The sequence below is a fragment of the Colossoma macropomum genome, unplaced genomic scaffold (assembly GCF_904425465.1).
Source record: "Colossoma macropomum unplaced genomic scaffold, Colossoma_macropomum, whole genome shotgun sequence".
Taxonomy (NCBI): Eukaryota; Metazoa; Chordata; class Actinopteri; order Characiformes; family Serrasalmidae; genus Colossoma; species Colossoma macropomum.
In genome coordinates, this window is record NW_023494789.1 from 22,041,370 (window position 1) to 22,065,033 (window position 23,664).

Genomic DNA, 23,664 nt, shown 5'->3' on the forward strand with positions numbered 1-23,664 from the left:
GGGCCAGCTTAGGGATCATGTTTAGAACATCCATTTAGGACAAAATCTTTTTTTCTCTCAGAAATCCCTTTTTGTATTAGGGTTTTAATTATATCTACTCATTTGTGTCGAGGTATTATGGTACATCTAACACATGCATATTCTCTCTTATTAACATGCAGTCTTTAATTACTTCGTCTTACAGTCTATTGCAAGCTTCAAGAATTCAGAAAAACAAACCAAGTTTCAGAGACGTTTTTATAATTGCAGTAACTTAATTAATGCAGAATTATTTACCCTCAGCAGCAGTGATGGTTACTTCTTTTGTTATTGTATGAAATACAGAGAAACCCCCTAATTGATTCTTTTATGTTGGAGGTCTACAGGCTGACATTTGTTGCTTCACTTGATGTATAGCTTAGCTGAAGCACAACTGCACAGAGGCTGGAACAACCTGTACACACATTTTTACACAGTGAGACCCTTAATGGAGCCACCTGTCTAACTCAGAACTACAATCACTGGCAAAAGTTTTGGCACCATAGTCAAATGACATGTTTTGTTGATTTTCTAAGTGAAAATAAATTAACATGTCCTCTACAGAGAACAGACTTCTGCCCATTTTACCGCACTGTTACTGTTTGTTTATTTTGATGTAGAGGAAAAAATAAAACATAAAACATGGCCTGTACAAAAGTTGTGGCAAATTTTGTGTTGAATTTTTTCCAATATTTTACACTTAGCAAATAAAAAGAAATTCTCCACTAAAATTGGCAGAAAATTGGCATGTTTATATCCTGAACAGGATGTTGTTACCTATTTTCACTTAGAAAATCAATAAAAATTGTTATTTGAATGTAACTGTTCAAACTTGTGTACATAACTGTAATTTGAACAAAAGTTTCGATATTCATATATCAGTTTTGTGGCACCTCTCTACAAAAAATAAGGAACTGGTATTCAGGTAGACATCACTTTATGTTGTGACATTTCTATGAATCATGCCATTTAATAGCATCTGGCATTTAGGCTATCTCTCACTTCAGAAATGGGACCAGAAATGGCAATGGCATTTTATTCATTCTTCAGTTTTGTTCTGATATTTAGCATCACCCTTACCACAAAACATCTGAGCACCACTACACAAGACATTTCCCTCAAATGCAATTATGCTGTGGCCACCTTTATTTCATGGCAGCAGTCTGAAATGACAAACAATCCGTCAAAACGAGAATAGGTGATGCTTTGATGCAGTTTAATGTAGTGTACAAACAACAGTTCTTGCATAAGTAGTTGACACTCCTGGCACTACCTTGTGGAGCACTGCATACAGAAAGGTTCCATTTAGCTATAGGAGAACAAGCGCAACCATCTAAGGAATTTAGCTGATATGGAAAAAAATAACTTCTCTTTTAGTTTCTAACATTTATAATAGTGACCATTGTGAGATGAAACAGCAAAGATCCTACACCGTTAAAAAAGTTGACCCTTCAAGGGTTTTTTAGTTTGAACACCCCTGGTCAAATTATGTGTTTTATTTATTTTCTAAGTGAAAATAAGTAAACACATCCTCTACAGAAAATAAACTTAAATACGGCATTTTTTCTGCACAGTTTCTCAATTTTCTCTATCTGTTTTTGTTTAAGTTTAAAATATTACAATATAAAATGTGCCATACAGGCCACATTTTATGTTTTTTTTTCCACTATGTCAAACTCAACAAACAAACAGTAACAGTGCTTTAAAATGAGCAGTGTGTTCTCTATAGAGGATGTGTTAGCTTATTGTTACTTAGGAAATTTACAAAACATGTCATGACTTTTTTTTGCAAACTTTACTGCAAAATTTCCATGTATTTGCTGAGTTTAACATATTGGTAAAAATAAATATAAAATGTGCCATAATTTTTGCACAAGCCACATTTTATGTTTTATTTAGTTGTTTTTCCAGTATGATAGATTCAGCAAATAAACATTAATTTTGCATTAAAGTGTGTATTCTCTGTAGAGGATGTGCACTTATTTTCACTTATAATGAGCATTTTGGGTGAAAAAATAGATTGAAGATTAATGAATCACTCACATCTGAATTGTGGACTTCTTATTCACTTTACATTTATGGCATTTGACAGACGCTCCTATCCAGAGTGACTTACAGTGTGATCATTTTACACAGGTAGGCAAAGGTGGTGTTAGGAGTCTTTCCCAAGGTCACTTATTGGTATAGTGTAGGGTGCTTACCAAGGCAGGGATTGAACCCCAGTCTACAGCATAGAAGGCAGAGGTGTTAGCTCTTTGGCTGAATTGAACAATGATTGAAATATAAAACCACCTTTCCAAGTTTGTATGTTGTCAGCTTTCAATGCTGATAGTTACAGGTTTTTGGAGAACACTGACTGCTAACTAACCTTAGAGAAAATAATCATTGTCAGTTGTGATCCATTCATATAACTGTACTCTCAAAAATAAAGGCACAGAGGCATCACTAGAGGTTTATAGATAGGGGAGTGAAGCCTGTATTAGGGTGGTCCATGGACATGCTCCTTAAGGACGTCCACCATAGAAGATCCAACATGGTTCTTTAAGGATGGTCGCCTTGTAAAGACTGAAATAAAGTTATCCTTGGACATCCTTGAAAGACACGTCCTTCACCAAGTTTTGACTGAGTTCTCTTTGAATACTCACTTTCATATGTGTTCGTAATCATCAGATTCATCCGCTCAGGGAAGGGGTCCGAAGCACAAACCACATTACAAAATGTTCATCCATACATTGCATGCAATTATACATTTCCACCAGAGAGGTCCCCAAAACTTGTGCAGCTTTATTATTTTACAAGACACATGAACTAACCCAGTAAAATGTCAACTCATTTTAGATTGAAAAAATGTTATTAAAACGCTCCAGAAAATGAATATGTTCTATACCAATTTAAAAATGTTTTTCTAAAACCACAAACTAAGAGCCATTTAGGGGCCTCCATTTTTACTTTTACTCTTTCCACACCAGTAAAGAAAGGATTTTCAGAACTACATATCCAAACCAACAAAATAAAGATTTTTGTTTCAACTAGTAACCAGATACAAATACACAGTAAAATTCATAGTGTTAAAATCACAGTGTAAACATTTTTTGACTCCCTGGGAGTTACCTTAACAATCATCAGTGTTAAAATGTCCATAGCGTTGGAATTATTTGTCAGAGTTAACAAACCCAGATTAGTTTTAACTCCTTTTAGTGTATTCTGTCTAACAAACTCCGCCTCCAACTTTTGCTTTCATTAGAGTTCGTTAGGTGCTAGCTATATTCTTTGCGATTCATCAATTTCAACAGGTGTGCCTATTTTGCTCCTACTCTTGAATCTGAAAGGTACTAACATAAAATGTGTAAAAAAAATATGTTTTTCTTTTGTTTATTTCTAAACATATTTCAACTACATTGTAATTTATCCTGTGGTAGCTAAGCTAGCTATCTTTCATGGCCCCCATTTTTCCACAGCCTGTTCTCCTGCACCCGCCATTTTCATTTTATGCCGTTCTCAGACGAAGGAAAGTTAACTTAAATGTCAAGTTCAGGACCGTTACGAGTAAATGTTAAATGGTGCTGGTGTAATTTTATTTAATATATTGGTTAACAAAAGGCAGCAGCAGCTAGCTAGCTAAACGTCGTTTCTTAAGGGTGGTGGTAAATGGCTAGCTAAGCTAGCTAACCTGCTAAGGAGATTGGTTTTGGGCGCCATTTGTCGTGGTACTAATTCGCAGATTGCAGTTTTGTTCGGGCTTAGCCCAAGGAGAATTCGCTTATTTATTTTTTTCACATATTTTGTCGCGTGTTTAAAAAAAAATGCTTAACAATTTTATTCATCTTTTTCCAAACATAGTAACAGCTAAAGCTCTTTGGCCGCTCCTGCAGGGGTTCAGTCCTAAAGTGGCATGTGGCAGCAGGAAGTGGCAACTCCGCCGTCCGGAAATGGCACGTACTGGCATGTGCCACTTAGCGAATGGCACCTGACACCGATAACTGGTAACGAGTGGCACATGCCGCTCGTGCCACTCGCCACACAAAAACGGCGTGTGCCTCTCAAAACAGGCACATACCAACAGCTCCTGTGAGTAAAACAAAGACTCTGGACAGCGGCTACTCGGCTCGGCTAACTAGCAGCATACGAGCATCATAACTCCACCTCCTGCTGCCAGATGCCACTTCGGGACTGAACCCCCTCTCGGCCGCTCCATACGTGCTGCTGAGGGACGAGGCAGAAGCTGGCTTATTCACCAGATTCTTGTTAGAAATTTCCCGTTCCACCTTAAATGGTGCAGCAGTTACACTCTGATGCCTCAGACGCCAGAATGTAATTGCTGCACCATTTAAGGTGGAACGGGAATTTTCGAAGAAGAAGCCAACATAAGCTTCGTACTTAGCTGAGGGAGAGGGGAGTATGATAGAGTGAAGAAGACGGCGGGAGAATGAGCAAAACGAGCGAGTCACATTCATTTGAATAATGTTAGTTAGCTAGCTGGTCACTACAGATGTCTAGCAGAGTTGTAATGCCTGAATTTCGCTTTTTCTTATTTAGAAGGAATGTCTGATTAGACTAGTGGTTCATCTATCGTTTCCTCAATAGAGTAATATTAAATAGTATTTTGACTAAAGAAAGTGGCAGGCGAGGAGGATGAGACTCGTAACCTAGCACAGGTAGCTAGCTAACCTAGCTAGCTAGTTAACTCCCCAAATGTGTGCAAATTCACGGTGTTAGAGAAGCACTTGTGGCCGTAGGGATAGCTTAAATCTTGCTAAAATACAGTCGGAAGAAATTGCGGTAGGTGTACATTTTCAGCGGATGGTGTTCAAGTCTAGCTCGCGTCTTCGTTTTCGTTGTGTTTAACGTTAACCTACCAATTACGGTTTGTCCTGTTTTACAACCTACACCTGAATTCACCTGTTACCCTCCCAGAATACATTAGTGATTTGTTAGCGTTTTGTTGGTCAGTTGGGCATAGTCTTGTCAATAATCACGGCAGTAGCTAAGTTAGTTGAAGGTCGGGCTGTCGAAACTGCCTGTTTCAGCGCTCTAATTTGAGGCGAAGTGACTAGCTAACCTAGCTTGCTAAGTTAGCTTTCTAATTGGCAGCTCCTAACGTTAGTTCTTTTTCGTGTTACACTAAATGGTGCAGCAGTTACATTCTTGGACCTGCACCATTTAAGGTGGAACGGAAAACTTTGGATAAGACATGGCTGTAATGTCGGTTTTAGTTGCACGGTTTAGTCCAAATGTGTTTTCTTACTGCTCTGAATTGCTGGCTAGTTTGCTCTCCAGTACGTGCATTTTCGAGAATACATGAAAGCTGGTCGAGATCATGTTCAGTGTGTTGCTTGCTCTTCTGTTCAAGAAACATCTTTGTGCTAGGTTGCTTTTGTGTAACCCATCTCTGGTTAGCTAACTAGCTGGTCGTCAGGAGCAGAGTTTAGTACATGTTCGGGTTATAAAGTGATTTAAACGGCTTAAAAAACATGGGCAGCTCCCTTGCTTACTGACAAGAGTTTACCAAAAAGCTGTTAAAACTGGTTTAGTGTGTGTGAAATGTTTGTGCGTGTGCGCATGTGCATATGCACAAACTGAATGTGAAAAGAAGCAGTGGTGTGGTGCTTTTTTCTCTTAATGGTATGTTAATTTTATGTTTTATGTCATGGTGAATGTTCTTAATCTGAGTTTATCTGTCTCTAGGATGTTGGTGAAGGTCAAGTACAAAACCGAACAGAAATACGTGAAGATCATTGATTTGACGTTACAGAACTTTCTGAAGTTAGGTATGATTTTTGTATTTTTTATGTGAGATAATGTTCATCTAATTTGATTTATAAGCTGCTTGTCACTGAAATTTTGCTTAATTAGTATCCTTAGATTAGTGGTTCTCAGTTTGGTTCTCAGTCTGGTCCTCAGGGTTGGATGGTTCAACCCAACATGCAATGCTTAGGGTTAGAGCAGAAATGTGAACCGTGTGGGTATGTTTACCAGTGTGAGAACCACTACCATAAATGATTCATTATGATAGGTTGCACCAAATTTTAACATTTAAGGAAGACCTCCAGAAGAACCTCAGAGTTAATGATGAGTCTGGAACTGAAATTGAAGATGTATTTGAAGGTTTGCTAAATGATCCAAGTTGTGGCATATTATAGTTGGTGTCAAAAGATGAAATACGTAAGTCTTCATTTTTTTCCCCTTTTTCTTTCTTTCTTTCCCTTTGAAAGATTTTTTACATGCTGAATCACTTGTCCTACACTGAGTTTGCAACTCAAGTCCCGGGAACCCACTAACCTGAACAGTTTCAAGTATTCCCTGTTCTAGCACGCTTAAATTCGTGAAAGCTGTGAAAATTAGCAGAAGTGTTGAATTAGGTGTGCTAGAGGGGCAACCTGAGATCATATATAATTGGATGGCTTTTTGGCAAGAGTCATTAAAAAGCTTAAGTCTGCTTTTCATGTATACACATTATTTTTAAAGACATTCTCTCTGTCAACAGAGATCTCTCCAGATGCATCACAGCTCCTCAGCTGACCTGTCGTCATGTGACTCAGATGACACAGTCATCCTGCCACCTAATAAACGACAGAGAGAAGATTGTGAAGCTGAACATGTAAGTAGCTTTATCTGCATTAAAAATCTTTAGATTTTTTAGATCTTTAGATTTTTAGATGCACTGATTGTTAATGACTTTAATATGCAGTGTTTCTCCATAGTTATTTTTAGGATGGTTTCAGAACTGTTATTCATGTACACAGAAATGATAACCAATTTCTGACAAACACATGCGTGCATTAGGGAGATCTGCATGTTTTATCCTCTTTCAAGCTGCGTCAAAGTATGCATCATCAGTAAGTCTTCGGCTATATAAGAGTGTCTTACAGTATGGCAAATGTGAAGTCTACATAAATTTGATTCAGAATGTTTCCTGGGAGAATCATGGCTACACATGGTTTTCCACCCATACTTTCTACCCATTGACCATTTTATCAGGTATACCTACCTTTCTACATGTATTTTACAGTGAAACCATCACAGACTGTTGCCCCTCTGTTGCTGCACAATGTATTAGCCCTTCTCTACCCTGTTTGTGAACAGACAACCATAGGACCACTGCTGATCAAATATTGGATGGTTTGGGTGATTTGCATGGTGGGCTTTTCTCAGCATAGTCCATTAAGATACAAAAGTCACATTATGTCGTTGTCACTTCTCTGCTGAGAATGGAACTGGTGCTGTTGTAAATTGTACAAAAACAGGTGGACTACAGTAAATAATAAACCTTTAAACACCTATTGTAGTTGTATCTGATAATGGTCAGTGAGTGCAGGTAGAGGGAAGGTAAAGCGGATACAGTGGCAAATCAGTGTATTTTGCAATACACAAATGTCTGGCTTCTGTATGATTTTGAGATTTATTGACTGTGCTAATTAACTGTCTAAGTTTGATTAATGTTGACATTTTGACTGGCAAAATTTACTTCCTTTGTAGCTGATTGAAAGCATACTGTTGAAGAACCCTGGAGGGGATAGGGTAATTAAAGAATACACACGGACGAAGACTTTCACTGACACAACCAGAAGACAAATGGTCTATATATTGACTGCAGAAATGACAGAGACTCATGGGGAGGTTGTTCTTACGAATTTTCTTATGAGAGGAGGGTCAAATTGCAGCACCATATGAGGGCGTTTCTGTGATGCAGACACGCCACGCCACTCACAAAACTTGTGGAAAATAAGCACATGGTCGCTTGATAGTCAGCAATACTCAACCTTGCCAGAGTTATATTGTGCAAGCTGGCAGCACCACGGTAACCCCTGCTGAATAAAGACCATTAGGATTAAAAAAAATTGTTTTTGCCTCCTAATGGTTACCATTAGAGACCACTAGTTTCCAAGTAGAATTAGAAATGGATCTGGAATCAGTCACTAGGTCACCTGCTAAATCGTTCCTTTACATTATCAACCCATCAAGAAAAGCCAAAACGCATTACAAACCCCCATGAACCAACAGAAACTCTTAATGCTTTCTGTGTTCTCATTAGGGACATTAATATTATAATACATTATTACACAATCTAAATAACGGCTGGTATGGAGCAGATTGCCTAGTACTGCTAAAACACTGCTGATTGCTACCGTTACGATGGGCATTCAGACCGCAAGGTCAAGTCGGGGATCACAAAACCGCGAGACAGAACTCTACAAATCACCAGAGGCTACAGATTTATGCATATTTGTTTTTAAATGCCAAATGCTCATTATGTAAACATGTAGAAACAACATTAATTTAGTATTAGTAACGTCTTTACAAATATTGATGTATTTTCCCGTTGAGTTTTATCCACCAATGAGAGAAGCCATTTTGCAGACATATCAGCCAATGAATGATAAGTGGGCGTTCCTGATGTGGGCGTTCTTGTTTTACGGAAACGCCTTTCATTGCAATTCGACTCTATTGTGCAGAGATGACACTGGGAGAAAACCAGGATGAAATGGATCTGTTTGGTATGCTTCCCATTTATATGTAAATATATTATATATCTTCATAAAACTAGTGTGTAGTCAGAGGTGAGAAGTGTGTCCAGGCCATGCAAAATGTTTCGCTAGTAATTAGTATTATTTGTTATTTGCTGGTATCTTCCTCAGTTCTGCCATAATTTCACACCCCTATTTGTGTATATTGCTTAAGGATGGGACAGTGACTTTGCTTCGCTCGTACTGCTGCTTCATTTACTTCCACCTCCTGCGCAAGGCCAAAAAAAGCCAGCTAAGATGTCAGCTACCCAAGCCACAGGGTATCTCATTGTGTTTAGAAAGGTTTGTATAACTTTTTTTGGTTTGTTTGTTTTTTCTTTCAGTAATTTTATCTTGTGGAGGACTTGCAGCATTGCAGAAGGTTATTTACATATTTATCTATTGTTTTAACCAATTTGTTTCAAGGAGCGGTGCCTTGAGCAGTTACTGAGGTCCTGGGTGTTCGTATTTATTTATTTATTTATTTATTTATTTATTTATTTTTCTTTAGACAGGAACCAGCATTCAAGAACATCTTGACTCCATCAGTGAAAGCCACCAGCCCTACCTTCTTGCATGCAGTTGGTACAAGAAGTCACATTCATGCATTCTACATCATAGTGGACAAGATTGCAATTCCATGCAAGGCAGCTGGTTCTCTTTGTGCTTTTGATGAATTGTTTAAAGCACATTTTGTTTTTGGTACTGCCTACTGTGAGAGCCTGCATAACATGTACACATTTATTCAGATGACAGTTTATAACATAGACATTGGGAAAGTCAAGGAAAGCCCAAGAGTGGCTGAGTTGAGGGCTAGATTTGTACAGTAAATGCAGATTTTGTAAAGGCATGCTGAGATGACTTGTTTCATATGTCAGTCAAATCACTTAAATGCCAATTTGCTTGTTAGACACTTCAAGGTAATTCATGGGCTATGCCCTGGTAAAACACTTAGATTGAAATGTGGGGAAGTAGGATGTTCCCTGTGTCAGGCACATGGTTTTAGAAAACATGTAAAAAGAGCACATGAAGATGAAAATGCAAGTGTGTTTAATGAGGAAATGGCTACTGAAGGGGGAAAAAGGTGGTACTGATGTTGTGCAGGAGGATTTTGATGACTTGACTCCAAACACCCTTTCTGTTCCAGAAGTGTCTAACAAGAATATTCTGGATATGTGTGCCTCAGCTGTTGCACAGGTTCAGGCTGCAGGAGTTGGACAGGGCATAATGAACAGTTTCGTTTGTTCTCTGGAAGAAGTTGTGCATGAAATACAAAATCAAGTTAAAGAGACAGCTCTCAAACACTTGCCTTCAGAAGATACAGAATGTGTCAGTCAAGTCAAGCAGTCTTTAAGTAAAATTGAAAATGCTTTCACACAATTAAATTCTGAGGCAAACCGAAGCAATTATTTTTCTCAGAAATGGAGCATTGTTAGTCCTGTGGAGAAAGTACTTGGTGTCAGATTTGATAAAAGGAGAAAGAAAACCACTGGAACGTATGACCAGGTTATTGTAAGTGACAAGTTTGCCTATATACGTATCTTGGAAGCAATACAGTCTATATTTAAACATCCAACCATTAGTGATAAGTTAAGGCCAACATATTTACCTAGTGATCCTGTATATAGTGATTTACAGGATGCATCATACTGGAAGAGCCATCTGCTTTTTTGTAAAGAAAGAAATGCTTTGCAGATTGAGTTCTTTTTATGATGATTTTGAAACTGCAAATCCGGTAGGATCTAAATTGGGGGCTATTTATTTTACTTTAAGAAACTTTTCACCAAAGTACAATTCTTGTTTGGTCAGCATACACTTGTGTGCGCTTTTCCATTCTCAGGATGTTAAGACGTGTGGGTTTAGCTCGATTTTGGAACCTCTTGTGAGAGATCTTAAATTCTTTGAAAGTGAAGGTATTGATGTCCCAGTTTTGGGTGGGCACTTACATGGAACTGTTGTTCAAGTAACAGGTGATAACCTAGGTCTCCACAGATTGTTTGGCTTCGTTCAGTCATTTAGTGCAAAACACTGTTGTCGCTTTTGCCTCACAGATAGGGATGATTTTCAGACTGTGTTTTCTGAAGACGAAAGAGTATCTTTGAGAACTGAAGAGCTGTATGCAGAACACTGTCGGTCCATGGAGTGCGATCCTGACCAGTCAAATGTGTATGGTGTGAAAAGTGACTGTTTAATAAATTCTCTTCAATACTTCCACACCATTGATAATTTTTCAGTGGATGTTATGTATGATATACTGGAAGGGGTTGCACAGTTTGAGGTAAAGCTTGTGTTGAAGTATATTGCTGAAAACTTCCTTTCTTATGAAGAAATAAATGGTAGAATACAGTCTTTCAACTATGGATATGTGGAAAGGAGGAACCAGATGATGGGAGCAATGATTTGGGCCTCAATGCAATACCGTCATGGTGTCTTTTGCATAACACTACTGTTTGGTGATCTGGTAGGAGTAAATAACCATTACTGGCATCTGTTGTTGCTGCTGTTACAGATAGTTAACAGTTTTTGCACCACTATTGACTGAGGGTATCACTGTCTATTTGAAGCATTTGATTGTTGAGCATCATTGCCTTTTCAAAAACCTGTTTCTTGAGAAAAATCTTTTACCCATACACCATTTCATGATTCTCTATCTCCGTTGCATGTGAAACATTGGTCCATTATTCATATGTGGTGTATGCGGTTTGAAGTAAAACACATTTTTTTTAAGAGACAACAGAAAAGCTTCAAAAATATCACATTGAGCTTGGCAAGGAAACACCAGCATCACGTGTCCTACAACTGGGAATATTTTAGCCAGAATAAGTTGACATTTGGTCCAGGAAAAGAAACTTTGTCTAATTTCACTGCAGGTAGAGCTCTAGCTCTCAAATTGAATCGCTCAACACCAGTGTGCTATCTGTCAATTGGGTAAAGGACCATGGTGATAAATATCGTCCTAACTTTGTTGTTTGTACTGACGTTGTTCAAGAAATGCCTGTTTTCCAGAAAATAGACTGTATTGTAGTGCAAGATCAGCAAGTATTTTTAGTTGTTACAGTGCCTGAAACCTTATGTTTTGAGGAGTATTTTCATGCATTTCAGGTTGCTTTCCCCAAAAAAGAGTTCTGTGTTATTGATGTCAAGGAGCTTGTGTACCACATACCGTTTGATGTACAAATGGCTTATAAAATGGATGATTACAGCTGGTTTGTTTTACCATACTGCCATTTTCTATGATTTCAGTATTTGAATTGGTGGCCTCTGGCTCAGTTACAGACAGCAATTGGTTTTACATGTTCATTTTTGTAATTTTTTTTGTTTTAATTACTTTCTTATTCTTTTTCATGTTATTTAAATGTTTTATTTATTTATTTTTTTACATATTGCCATTAATTGTGGCCTTAGAAGGTGCAGTGCAGCAAAATGTCTGCCACTTTGGATGAAAGAAAAGTTAAAATAAAGCTTTTGTGATGAACTTTAATACCTGCTGCATGTTTCTTCTGTGTTCCATAGATACGGTCTTATAGTTTTGGGAAAAGTAACAGTGAGTTAGATAACAGTGAATCAAAAAAATACAAGAGTAAATTAAAATTAACACTAGGTACTAAATGTAATGTAGCACTGAGTTGCAAGAATAAAAAGTGTTATTTTGAATTAACACTTTGAGACTCCTGAAGGTGTTGAATTTACTCTCAAATTTTAACTCTTGTGGTAGAGTTATTTTTTACACTGTAGCGAATGGGATCATATGTTATCTGAGACAGTGTTAAATTCAACTCTAAGAGTTAATTTAACACTTTCAATTTCACTGTCTATGATTTATCAGAGAAATGTTCTCTCTTTGTGGCAGAAAGTCATTTTTTAGCAATGGTGGGTCAGTCAGTGGGCGAGTAATGAGTCAGTAAGACTACTGACTACTCTTGGCCAAGCAGTGTAGAATGCCATTAGCTTGGAAAGCATTACACTAGACTGCACACCTGGACTAGAACCAGTCGTCATTTAACCAAAGCTGTAGCCACTCTCCAGTCTGGATGCTATTTTGGAAAATGTTCTACTTTCAGGTGTTGGATAAACTCCCTCCAGTTAGAGAGAACACAACAGCGTTGGCCAATAGATCATTCAAAGCTGCAACAAGTGTGCGATGATACCGCGTTATTTTATGTTTCGTACCTGTACTCGTACGCACCCCGTCTCCTGCGCGAGGATTGGCTCGGATGATCCCTCCTTGTGCGCCAAGATTGGCTAGTAGTGCACTACTAAACACAACTAAACACATAAACACAACTAGCCAATCGCAGCGCAGGAGGCAGGGTTGCTCGGAAAACGGGTGGGCAGAAGAATACGGGGACGACACCGTGCGGATACTCGCTCAGGAGGTATGACGGCTGTGGACTGTGGAGTTTTGAATTCACCTGAAGATACAGCCAAAAGACATTCGCTAAACTTATACAACTCTCAGAGGTAAAACTTTTCGTTTTTTTACTCTTTACAGTTTATTAAACGTACCAAAGCTCAACAATACTGTTTTTAAAACTGAACGCGAGCAGTGATTGTTCCATCTGTTCAGCAGCAGACTCCGTTTATGAATAGAAACAAGCGTAGACATCTACTGCACACCTGACCTCATTTAAGAGCAGTGTGTAGATACAGCACGTGCTAGAGTGAGAGTGAAGCTGAAGCATCACTGATCACACTTAAAAAAGATGGTTCTTCAAGGGCTCTTTAGTGAAGGCAATGGTTTATTTAGAGCCATTTCGTGCTTACATGGTTCTTTGCCAGGTGAAATGGTTCTTCATATTGATTGGAAATGTATTGTATTTGGATTTATATAGAACCTTTTTTTTAAAAATAAAAAAGGTGCTTTATAGCACCAAAAAAAGGTTCAACATATACAACATACTCTCCATCAACATGAAGAACGATTTCATCACGCAAAGAAGCATTTAAGCATGAAATCTCATGATTCTTAATAGAACCATTGCCTTCACTAAAGAACCCTTGAAGAACCATTGTTTTAAGTGTGTAGTTGGTCTTTTATAAGGCATGATGCTGTGGAGCAACACCTTTAAAACACTTCAGAAGGCAAAACGTAAACGTCAGAGTGAGAAGTGTGTGTGTGTGTGTCTGTATGTGTGTGAGATGCATGATGATATGGGAATCATATTAGTATCAGCAGATATTTGCTTTAAAAAATATCAGCACCTGACAGCTGTTTAGATTGGACTGATATTTCAAACTAATATTAAGATTAAGTTTTTATTGTACTGAATAATTAGGTAATGCTGGACTATTGTGCTAAAATATCTATTTTATTCATTTTAGTGATACTTTAGTGATATTTTAGATGTACTTTGTTTATCCATTATTACATTTTAATTGCTGTATGCAAGCTGTACCCTACTGACGTTGGTCCCTTTACTTGTTAGACCAAATTTGCACCAAAATTGTGTGTGTGTGTGTGTGTGTGTGTGTGTGTGTGCGGTTACTTAAGTAAGGTTAGGGATGTATAGTGATGTTGGAATCTGTGTGTCATGATAATTAAATGGTTGAGATGTAAACAAAGTCATTTAGAGTGGTTTGGTGTGAAATGCTCCGTTCTAGAGAAAGTCAGTATTGTTCACAGTGGTGAGTAGTGGTGATGATAGGAACCAGACATCCACCTCCAAAAGCCCCCTCACAGAAAGTTATTACATGAAATGGGTTATAAATACATTGAGACATTGTTTTATGATAGTTTTGAGATTTTTACTTCAAAAATATGTTTTTCAAAATCCTTCCGGGTACATGCAGAGTGGTTTAAAGAACTGTAAAGAAATTGGAAACCGTAAGTTTCGCTGTAATGCACCACTTCACGTTAAGCCACTTTGAATGACTATAAATTACGCAGAAAATGTGAAAAATCACTGAAATTCCCCAATACCTTTTATACTCCACTATGAATGTGGTGTAAACGTACAATTGTAACCTCTCTGGCCAAGAGACTGTGATATGGTATATTTCATTTATGTTCCATTTGATACTTATGTCTAACACACAGTTATATGCAAAAAAACTTCAATATGTAAATTATAATGCACTATTTCTATTTATTTGCTAAGTTTAAAAATAGAACATAAAACATAAAAAGTACCATAACATTTGTACAGGCCACATTTTATGTTTGATTTTTTTTCCCCCAATATGATAAAATCAGGGAATAAACCATAATTCTTATTAAAATGTGCAGAAATGTGTTTTGTGTGCAGGATGTGTTAACTTATTTTCACTTAGAAAATCAACAAAACATAATTTGACCAGGGGTGTTCAAACTTTTGCATTTGACTGTAGTTACAACAACCTCGTTTCCAAAAAAGTTGAGATGTAATAAAAACAGAATTCAGTGTAAATAAAAACAGAATTCTTGTGTGACTTGCACATTTGTAAAGGCACCAATAAGGCTGAATGATTATACAGATTTTGGCAACATACACTGTCATCTAGATGACATTTATTTTCAGGAAAGGTCTTGTTTATTTCAGCAAGACAGTGTCAAACCACATTCTGCATGTATTACAACAGCATGGCTTCATAGAAAAAGAGTCTGGGTGCTAAACTTGCCTGCCTGCAGTTCTGACCTGTCACCGCTGAAAACATTTGGCACATCATGAAATGAAAAATACGACAAAGGAGACCCTGAAACGCTTACAGTGTTGTTAAAAGAAGAGGGATGTTAAAAGAAGAGCTGAGGCGACACAGTGGTAAACATGCCCCTGTTCCAACTTTTTTGGAATGTCTTTTATATTTTACTTTTAAGGCTATTGTTATATTTGATATGTTGTCTTTGTACTATGCTCAACTAAATATGGGGTTTATATGATTTGCATATAATTGCACTCAGTTTTTATTTACATTTTGTACAGCGTCCCAACTTCTTTGAAAATGGGGTTGTACTGAGATTTGCTTGTGTAATGCATATACAGCACATTCTTCTTACTTCAGTTAAATTACTGATATATAAATCAGTTAATTTGAGGTATTTTGACTACAGAAAACTATAGCAGTCACATTCATGAAAGTTCTATTGCAGCTTTTAAAGATTATATTTTACTGGAATTCAGTGGCTGTTTGAATGTTTTATATTCATGCCCAAAGCTAGATAGGAAACAGTCCTGGTTGATATGTGATTCACCCCTGATTACACATGCACAGTTACCCTCACACTATAGTATTCCCTCAAAAAAAGGCTACATAATATATGTAGATCCCGTAATGCTATACGTTATTGCAGGAAAAATGCATATTGATGATATTAATTACCATTTGATCACATTACTAGTCTTGTTTTGTTAGACTAGGTTGTTTAGAGTAGGTAAAACTAAAAGTATAAAACTATACAGTACATGCTTCTTAAATCTTATGTACCTAATTATGCAACTTGAGGTATACACCTTTTTAGTGTATGGTTTATTCAAGGGGAAAGTGGCAGGCAGCAGTGAGAGGGAGTGCTAATACAGCCTGCAGGTCAATTTCTCTGGAGCACCATGAAAGAATTGAACTCATACCTCATACTCAACCTTGCACTTATGCATACCTACCATGTACCATGACACTGCTGCCACCTCAGACCAAAGCTTGTGGAACATGTATATATGTAATTCAAGTAGTATTTCACTGTATTTCATTCATAGTTAAAACATTACATATAGGCTAAATCTTAAATAGCCCATTAAAAATGTTATTTAAAATAAAGTGATTACTTATCCAAAAGCCATATGTTCATATGTTATCATAGAAAATGACATTTTACTTGTTAAGTAATCAGCTTTCTTTCCACTCAGGAAATAATGTAAATAAAAGGAAATTAGAATAACACAATAATAAGCATCATTTGGATAAGTTTTATATCAGTATGTGGGCACTAAATAGAAAGTAAATGGAACAGAATCTAGTCAGAATGCATCAGTGAGATCTTACACTCTCTAACTTAGTGTAATATAATATGGTCATGTTAAAATGTTGCATATGCACAATGCTATAAAAACACAGTGATGTTTAATTATGGAATTTTTTATTTTATTTTGCTTGGCATCGCCTACTGTTAACCAAGAACATTGCTTGGTAAATTTGTTATTAAGCTTAATCATTTCTTAAGCATTGATGTATCTTATCATATTGTATATTTGTCAGTGTGTGTTACAGGGGTATACTTTATTGCCATTTGTTGCAGTGATTTTACCATGATTAAAGGGATTTTAGGCACTCCCCTCCACACTGGGCCTTATTTATCAAAGTTGCGTATGGTCATAACTGATCATAAAATGAGCACACACAAATTTCACTGGCAGATTCGTTATTCATCAGTTTCATCTTTTGTGTATATGTACAATCAAACTCACGTCTGGTAGAAGTGCGCGTCACTGGCTCATGAGCCTGCTAAATACTTTTATTTTAGTGGCTCACTACTGAAAGATCTGCATGAGTTAGGGCATGCTTGCTGTAAATTATATGTATATGAAAGCAAATTGGGGTGTGTCCATTGCAAATGATATGTGAATGTGGTACTAGTGTGTGGGCACTTATTTTCACACACTGAAGCTGATTCATCAGTTATACTCAAGTCACTGCTTATTTCATCATCCAACAACAGTTACCTGAATTAGAAGCAGTGTACTTCATACATTGTGATGGTCAAATATACACTTTCTCACTTTCTCCACTCAGCTTTGATGAATAAGGGCTGTTGTGCTCAACAGTGCCCCCTAACCATGGCAAAATCACTGTAACACATAGCAACAAAATAGTCATTGTAATGCATGGCAACAAAATACAGTCACTGTAAAGCATGGCCTCTGTTGCTTTATTTACTAATACTTTGCATATATTTTGCTGATTCATGTTGATTGAAATGTCTTCCTTGGTATGAAGTATGTTTTGCCTAAATAAGAATTTGACAGTTTTATTTTTTATGCTATTATTAAAAGCACATATTGAAAATGATTTGGGTTAAAGATGGTTCAAACACCTTGACGATTTGAGTGCTGATGAGCGCTGACATGACAACAATACAATGTGTTGGGTATGGCATTATTCTCTACTTAGTTATTGGCATAAATATTCTCATAAATATTTTTACATGTGATATTGTTTTCCTCTAATTAACCTGGATAGTCTTCCATAGGCTAATTTGTTGCAAAGTGACAAAGAAAACTTCCTTATTTGCTTTAAATTAAAAGCTATGTGTCTCCATGGCCCTCTTTCTTTACTTTTCTTTCCTTTTATATAAGTTAATGTAAAGAGGATTTATTCTAGTGTTTTACACAAGTGTTTCTGAAGCATTTTTCTTGGTCCATTCATCATGAAATTGTCACACAATGTGAAGGACAGCTGTTGTGTTGAAATAATGTAGAATAATCAAAATCGACAAAAATGGAGATACATGTTTTTTTTTTTTTTGGATAGCGACATTATATAAAGTTTCCTATGTTGTTGGTGAAGAAAAACTACTTCTAAATTTGAGACAGTATGTTGTTTCCAAGACAAAAAAGCATTTTTCAATGCATAGTGAAAAATCAGTACAGTACAAGCAATCCAGAAATACAGATTTGAAAGAATCAGCCATTGGGCAAATCAGCGTTATGTCACAACAGATAGGAACTTGCTTTCAGTTGGATGACACAGGTAGCGCTGCATTGATACAACAGGATTTTGTACTAATTTGAAGAGTAACTGAGATATTGATAAAACAGAAAGCTTTTTTAAGCTGATCTTCCCAGGTTAATAAATTCATGACTTTATGTGCTTCTTTTTGGCCATATAATTATGAACATATACCAGCCACCCACTTCATTGCAGGGTTTAATATAGAAGCATTTACGTTATAAAGGTGTTTTCCCAGTGCAAATGCAAAAAAACAAGAACTGACCCAAATATGAACCAACAGAACTTTTCCACCTGCTCAAGAGACAGCTGGACCATTACGAAAACCATGATTAATGATTTAATGGTCTTTTGGGTAATTTTGTGCCCCTGTAAAGGGTCTAATTTGGCTAATTAGCCATGTTTGCTTGCTAGTCAGCTCATCTTATTGGCTGATATAAAACAATATGCTGCACTATTCTGCGCATTCACACAAATGTCTGCATTCACACAGAATGATGTGTGGAACGCAGCAAAGTTTATATTTTTGGCTGTCAAGTTCAAATATCAGCAAAACACTTGTTTTGTGGCTGCTAGCATAAATGCTAATAGTGTTAGCATCTAAACTAGCTTATCACCTTTTATCAAATTCTCTACAAAGTAATAATTCTTAAAATAGCAATTGATACATGAACATACCATCCAGTTTTACATTCTGGTGTACCTCTTGGTCACATCATAGTGCTTGGCCTCTTCATCTTCATCTGAAAGAGTAAATTAATTGCTAAATTGTGGTTACCTTCAGTAGAATCCATTACGTATTTGGGTACATTTGACATTGCAACCATTGTCAATGTTTTATCTGTTCTGTTTGCATTTACTGTAAATATTATGCTAACTGGATGCAAGTTATCTACTCAGACGTATAGCCAATCTTTATGTTTACAAACATTCTGACTTGGTCTAAAGAGTTAACTTTAAATTGAGTTTGCTTTTAAATCTCTCATTCCTTTGCAGCTCATCAGCCAGGAAGGTGGGTTAAACCATGGTACGACCTAAATGGAATGATATCAGCTACCTCACATTAAAGACTTCTTTGCCATTTTTGAGAGACCTATACTCACTATGTCTGGATATAGGATTCCTGCCTTGACTAAATGAGTGTTAATAACAGTTTGTCCTCTAAACGTCTTTGCCCCTGGGTCTTTGCTATTTGGATCTGTATTTACCTCCAGCTGAATAAAATAATCCCTGGACCCTAGAATTGGTTGGCAGACTACTCTGCTCACAGTAAGACCTTCCCTGCACAGAGATTAAGCTCAACTCAATTGTACTGAAGATGGCTTGTGAGATAAAAGTTGCAGAAGTGGGGGTGGATATCATCCTCCCAGATTCTGACCATCATTGATTAATGCAGCTGAGTTATCAGGTGGGTATTTGTGGCCTGGAATGCTTAGTGGTGGACCACCTGAGAAGTTTTGCAGATGTTTGCAAAATGGGTCTGAAGCTGCTGAACAGTGTAAGGGGGGCTGTGCTTTTGGTTTTTTCAGTTAGCACTGTGCTGACTTGTCCAAAGAACTGCCACTGCACAGAGAGGAATGGACTCAAGATAGTCCAGTGCACATCACGTGACCTTGAGAAAATTCCGGCTAACATTCCAGAGGACACAGTTTCTCTTCAGCTAGCTTCTAACCGTATCACCCGTATCCCCAGCCAGGCCTTCAAGGGTTTGCGTCGACTTCAGGAGCTGGATATCTCCAACAATGCCATTGAGGTGGTGGAGGAAGGTGCTTTCCATGGTATGTCTGAGGGCCTTCGTGCCCTGGACTTGTCAAACAACCTGCTGCAAGCGGTCCCTAGAGAGACCTTTGCACGGCTGCATGCTAAGATCAGCCTGGCCGGAAATCCCTGGCATTGTGAATGCACCCTCCAGGAGGTGCTGAGGGAGCTGCAGCTGGATCCCGACACAGTGAACCAGGTGAACTGCCAGACGGCTGTGCGTGATGAATACGCAGGCAAGTCTGTCATCCAGGTGCTTGACTCCGGGGTCAACTTCTGCAGCTTTCAGCGCAAAACCACGGATGTGGCCATGTTCATCACCATGTTTGCCTGGTTTACCATGGTGATAGCCTACGTGGTGTACTATGTGAGGCAAAACCGGGAGGATGCCCGTAGACATCTAAAGTACCTCAAGGCCCTACCCAACAGCCCCAGGGACAGCAAGAATTCGGGCACAATTAGCACAGTGCTATAGCACAGCACACTCTACGGCCAGTGACTTCTCAGATTCCTCATGAATATAGGGGAATTCCAGTGTTTTCTCAAATTCCTGCATAATAAAATGTGTAAAAAGGGTCATTCAAGTGATTGTTAAATGCTTCATTCTAGAAAAACTTGTAGCCAGAATCAATCACAGCGATGGTGACAGGAGCCAGGTGTCTGAAGGGTTAATTGCCTCTAAAAGCTACCTCACACAAAGTAATTACATGAAATGGTTATGAACATGCTGCCTGATGCCTGAGACAATTATTTTATGATACGCTATTGGCCTGAAATGTCTTTTCAAATACATTTGTAGTGAATAGGTACAGGTGAGGCCAAAGAAACTTTTTTTCAGATTTACCACTATTGTACCATTTTCAACATATAAATGATTCTTTGAGTGATGCCATAGAAGAATGACTTTTGGTTTCCAAAAAGTCTTAGTTGAACAGAGGTCTATGAGAGTGAAGGACTTCTTTAAAAGCTTAAAGAATCTTCACGTAACATAAAAGTTATTTACCCACTTAAGAGTTCTTCAAAGAACTTTGCGTTATGTGGAATTTCTTTAAAAGCTTTTTTTACAGCCACACATCTCATTTACAAAAATGGCTTTTAAAAATATCCATTGAAACATTCTATAGGGAACTAAAAATGTTCTCTGGCATCATGCAAAGAATCCTTTCTGGCACCTTGATTTTAAAAGTGTAGGTTCACTGGTAAAGTTCTATTTGTGTTGTACACATTGCGACCCCTGGTTCCTATCACCACCACATTAAAGACATCTGAGTTGGTAAGTTTCACATAAAAACACTCTGTACAGCTTTATTTACATCTCAAGGGTTGAATTATGCAGAACTGTGGAAAAATTGGTAGAGTTTCCTTTTAAAATCTCCGTAACAACAAATCACATTAGGGAATAAGAGATTTATTCCTTTTTTTCCCTCTAAGACTACATTTATAACTGTTAAACATTAATAGATTTTTTTTTTTTACCTGAATCAAAAATATAGCACAGGATTTATATATTTCCAATAATATTTCCAATAATCATGTGATGGTGTATATTTTTGGTTGTTGCTGATGAATTCTGAAGTGCCTATATTTTATACCAGAGCACATGAAAGGGCTGTGATGAGGTTCTTTTTTTACTTCAGATTCAGCAAAACAGCGCAAATCAGTGGTTACAACTGGATTGGATATGTGTTGTACTGTATATGTGTTGTGCTGTAAAAGGAAATATCACATTGTGATAGCTCACAATAGAGAGGTTTTAAAACTTAATCTCATTAGAAAAAGCTGTACATTTCTACATTTTCAGAGGTCAAGCTTACTTGACTATCTCTATGGACCATTCTGCCAAATTAGTTCAAACTGCAGTCCCATAGTAAAAAAATCGAGATAATAATAAGATAAATATATACGAAATCGTCATTTATAGGGTACTTTCTATAGGGAGGTGTCTGTCCCAAACCCTAACCCCTAAATTTGTTATACTATATAAAATTATAAAAGTATAAAAAAGTATAAAAAAGTATAAAAATTATAAGTATTATAAAATAATACTTTTTTTTTTGTTTTGCATTTTTTTTAAAAAAAAAAAAGATCATTATATTTATAATGAATTTAGTTTTTAAATAAATTCCTGCATTTTAGAGCAGGACGTGAGACTGCATCCCTGTTCCTCATGGCCACATGGTGAGCATTTAGAACTCACTATTGTGAAGTAAATGTGTTCCAAAGTCTGAAAATCAGTGTGTAACATTTAAAATTGTCAGTACTGCAACACTTATTTTCTGCAAGTAATTTTTTTTTTGTATTTTAATGAAAAATATTATGATGTTGTGCATGCACAACTGTTCATTGCTGTGTTTTTACATTTGGTAAAGTTTCAATAGTGTTACAATTGTTTTAGTAGTGACAAAATGGAATGTTCAATCATTTTAATACAATAAACATAATTAAGTTATAGATTCACTCAAAGCAAAAGGATTCTAATCTAAAGTCCAAGTCAGTTAAAAGTACGAAACAGCTCTGACTTCGAACCGGTTTAATAGAATGATCCATATATTTGTTGTCATTTTACACAGGCATAATGTTGAGTTTAGTTGAAGAGGAGATATGTCGCAGGCTCCCAGGGCACTGACCCCTTTTCCCTCGCCTAGCGTCTTATGTCAGCAAGCTGTGTTGTGATGTATGGTGTGGAAGGAACACAGTCTCAAAGTCGCCCTCATTTATTCTCTTAGCCAGATTCAGCAAGAGAACCAGATCCAGTAACAGCAACAGCAGGAATTTCCTACTGAAATCCACAAGCACTAACTTATCAAGGATTACTTAACAGTGAACACTGAATAAATGTATTTACATTTTTTTTATATAGTTCATTAAAAATGAATTAGTACTGCATTACCGAAAAACTGAATTACGTCTCTGTGTAATGTTACATACTCTGTGTTTGTAATTTACATGATTAATGTGTTCTCACAGAATAAAACGGTCATTTCAGAACAGTGATTGTATTGTATTTGAAGATTCTTTGTCCACTGTTCATTCTGTGGATTCGGTTTCCAGCCATAGGGCACTGCTCTTACATTAACAAATCTGTATGTAAGACATTTTAAGCATAGCTAAAGTGTCCTTCACAACAACCTATGCGCATGTTTCTGGTAAATAATTTAAGACATCAAAAAACCTACAGTGGTATGCAAAAGTGTGGGTGCCCTGGTCAAACTGATTTTGAAGTGAAAAGAAGTTCTCTACAGAGAACAGACATCTGCACATTTTAATGCTAAATTAAGCTTGTGCAAAAGTTATAGCACATTTTGTATTGTATGTTTTTTTTCCTCCAATAGATTACACTTAGGAAATAAATGGAAACGGTGCAATAAAATTTTATTATTTGTGTGTTCACTGTAAAGGATGTGTAACATATGTTCAGTAAGAAAATTAAAAAAACAAATAACTTGCCGGGTGGTGTTTAAACCTTTGCATATGACTGTATCTACAGCCCAGTATTTTTACCTGACCCAGCCCAACATGACTACATTTTTCCTTTTCTTGATATTTTATTATTTTTGCATTAATGTATAATTCTATTTAACATCTCATGCTTGAAACATCCATGTACGTTTTAGTTCATTCATACAACCTTGTCACCTCAACACATTTAATCCTATGAAGTATCTGTAACACTCCACATTTCACATACTCAACAGTACATTACATCATCAAGTCCTGAAGATCATGGGAAGAAGAAAAGTATGTTTTC

At 37.0% G+C, this 23,664-nt stretch overlaps 1 protein-coding gene across 1 annotated transcript; it reads left to right on the forward strand.

Annotated features, from left to right (window-relative positions):
- The first annotated feature begins 19,632 nt into the window (after positions 1-19,632).
- On the forward strand, positions 19,633-20,391 carry LOC118807450 (leucine-rich repeat-containing protein 3-like). Its single transcript, XM_036569462.1, has one exon. It carries the CDS (start codon positions 19,633-19,635, stop codon positions 20,389-20,391), a length of 759 nt encoding a protein of 252 aa, XP_036425355.1.
- The last annotated feature ends 3,273 nt before the right edge of the window (positions 20,392-23,664 follow it).

What these genes read in the sequence shown, in the direction of transcription:
- LOC118807450 (XM_036569462.1), top strand. Translation starts at nt 19,633, where the DNA reads ATGGGTCTGAAGCTGCTGAACAGTGTAAGGGGGGCTGTGCTTTTGGTT.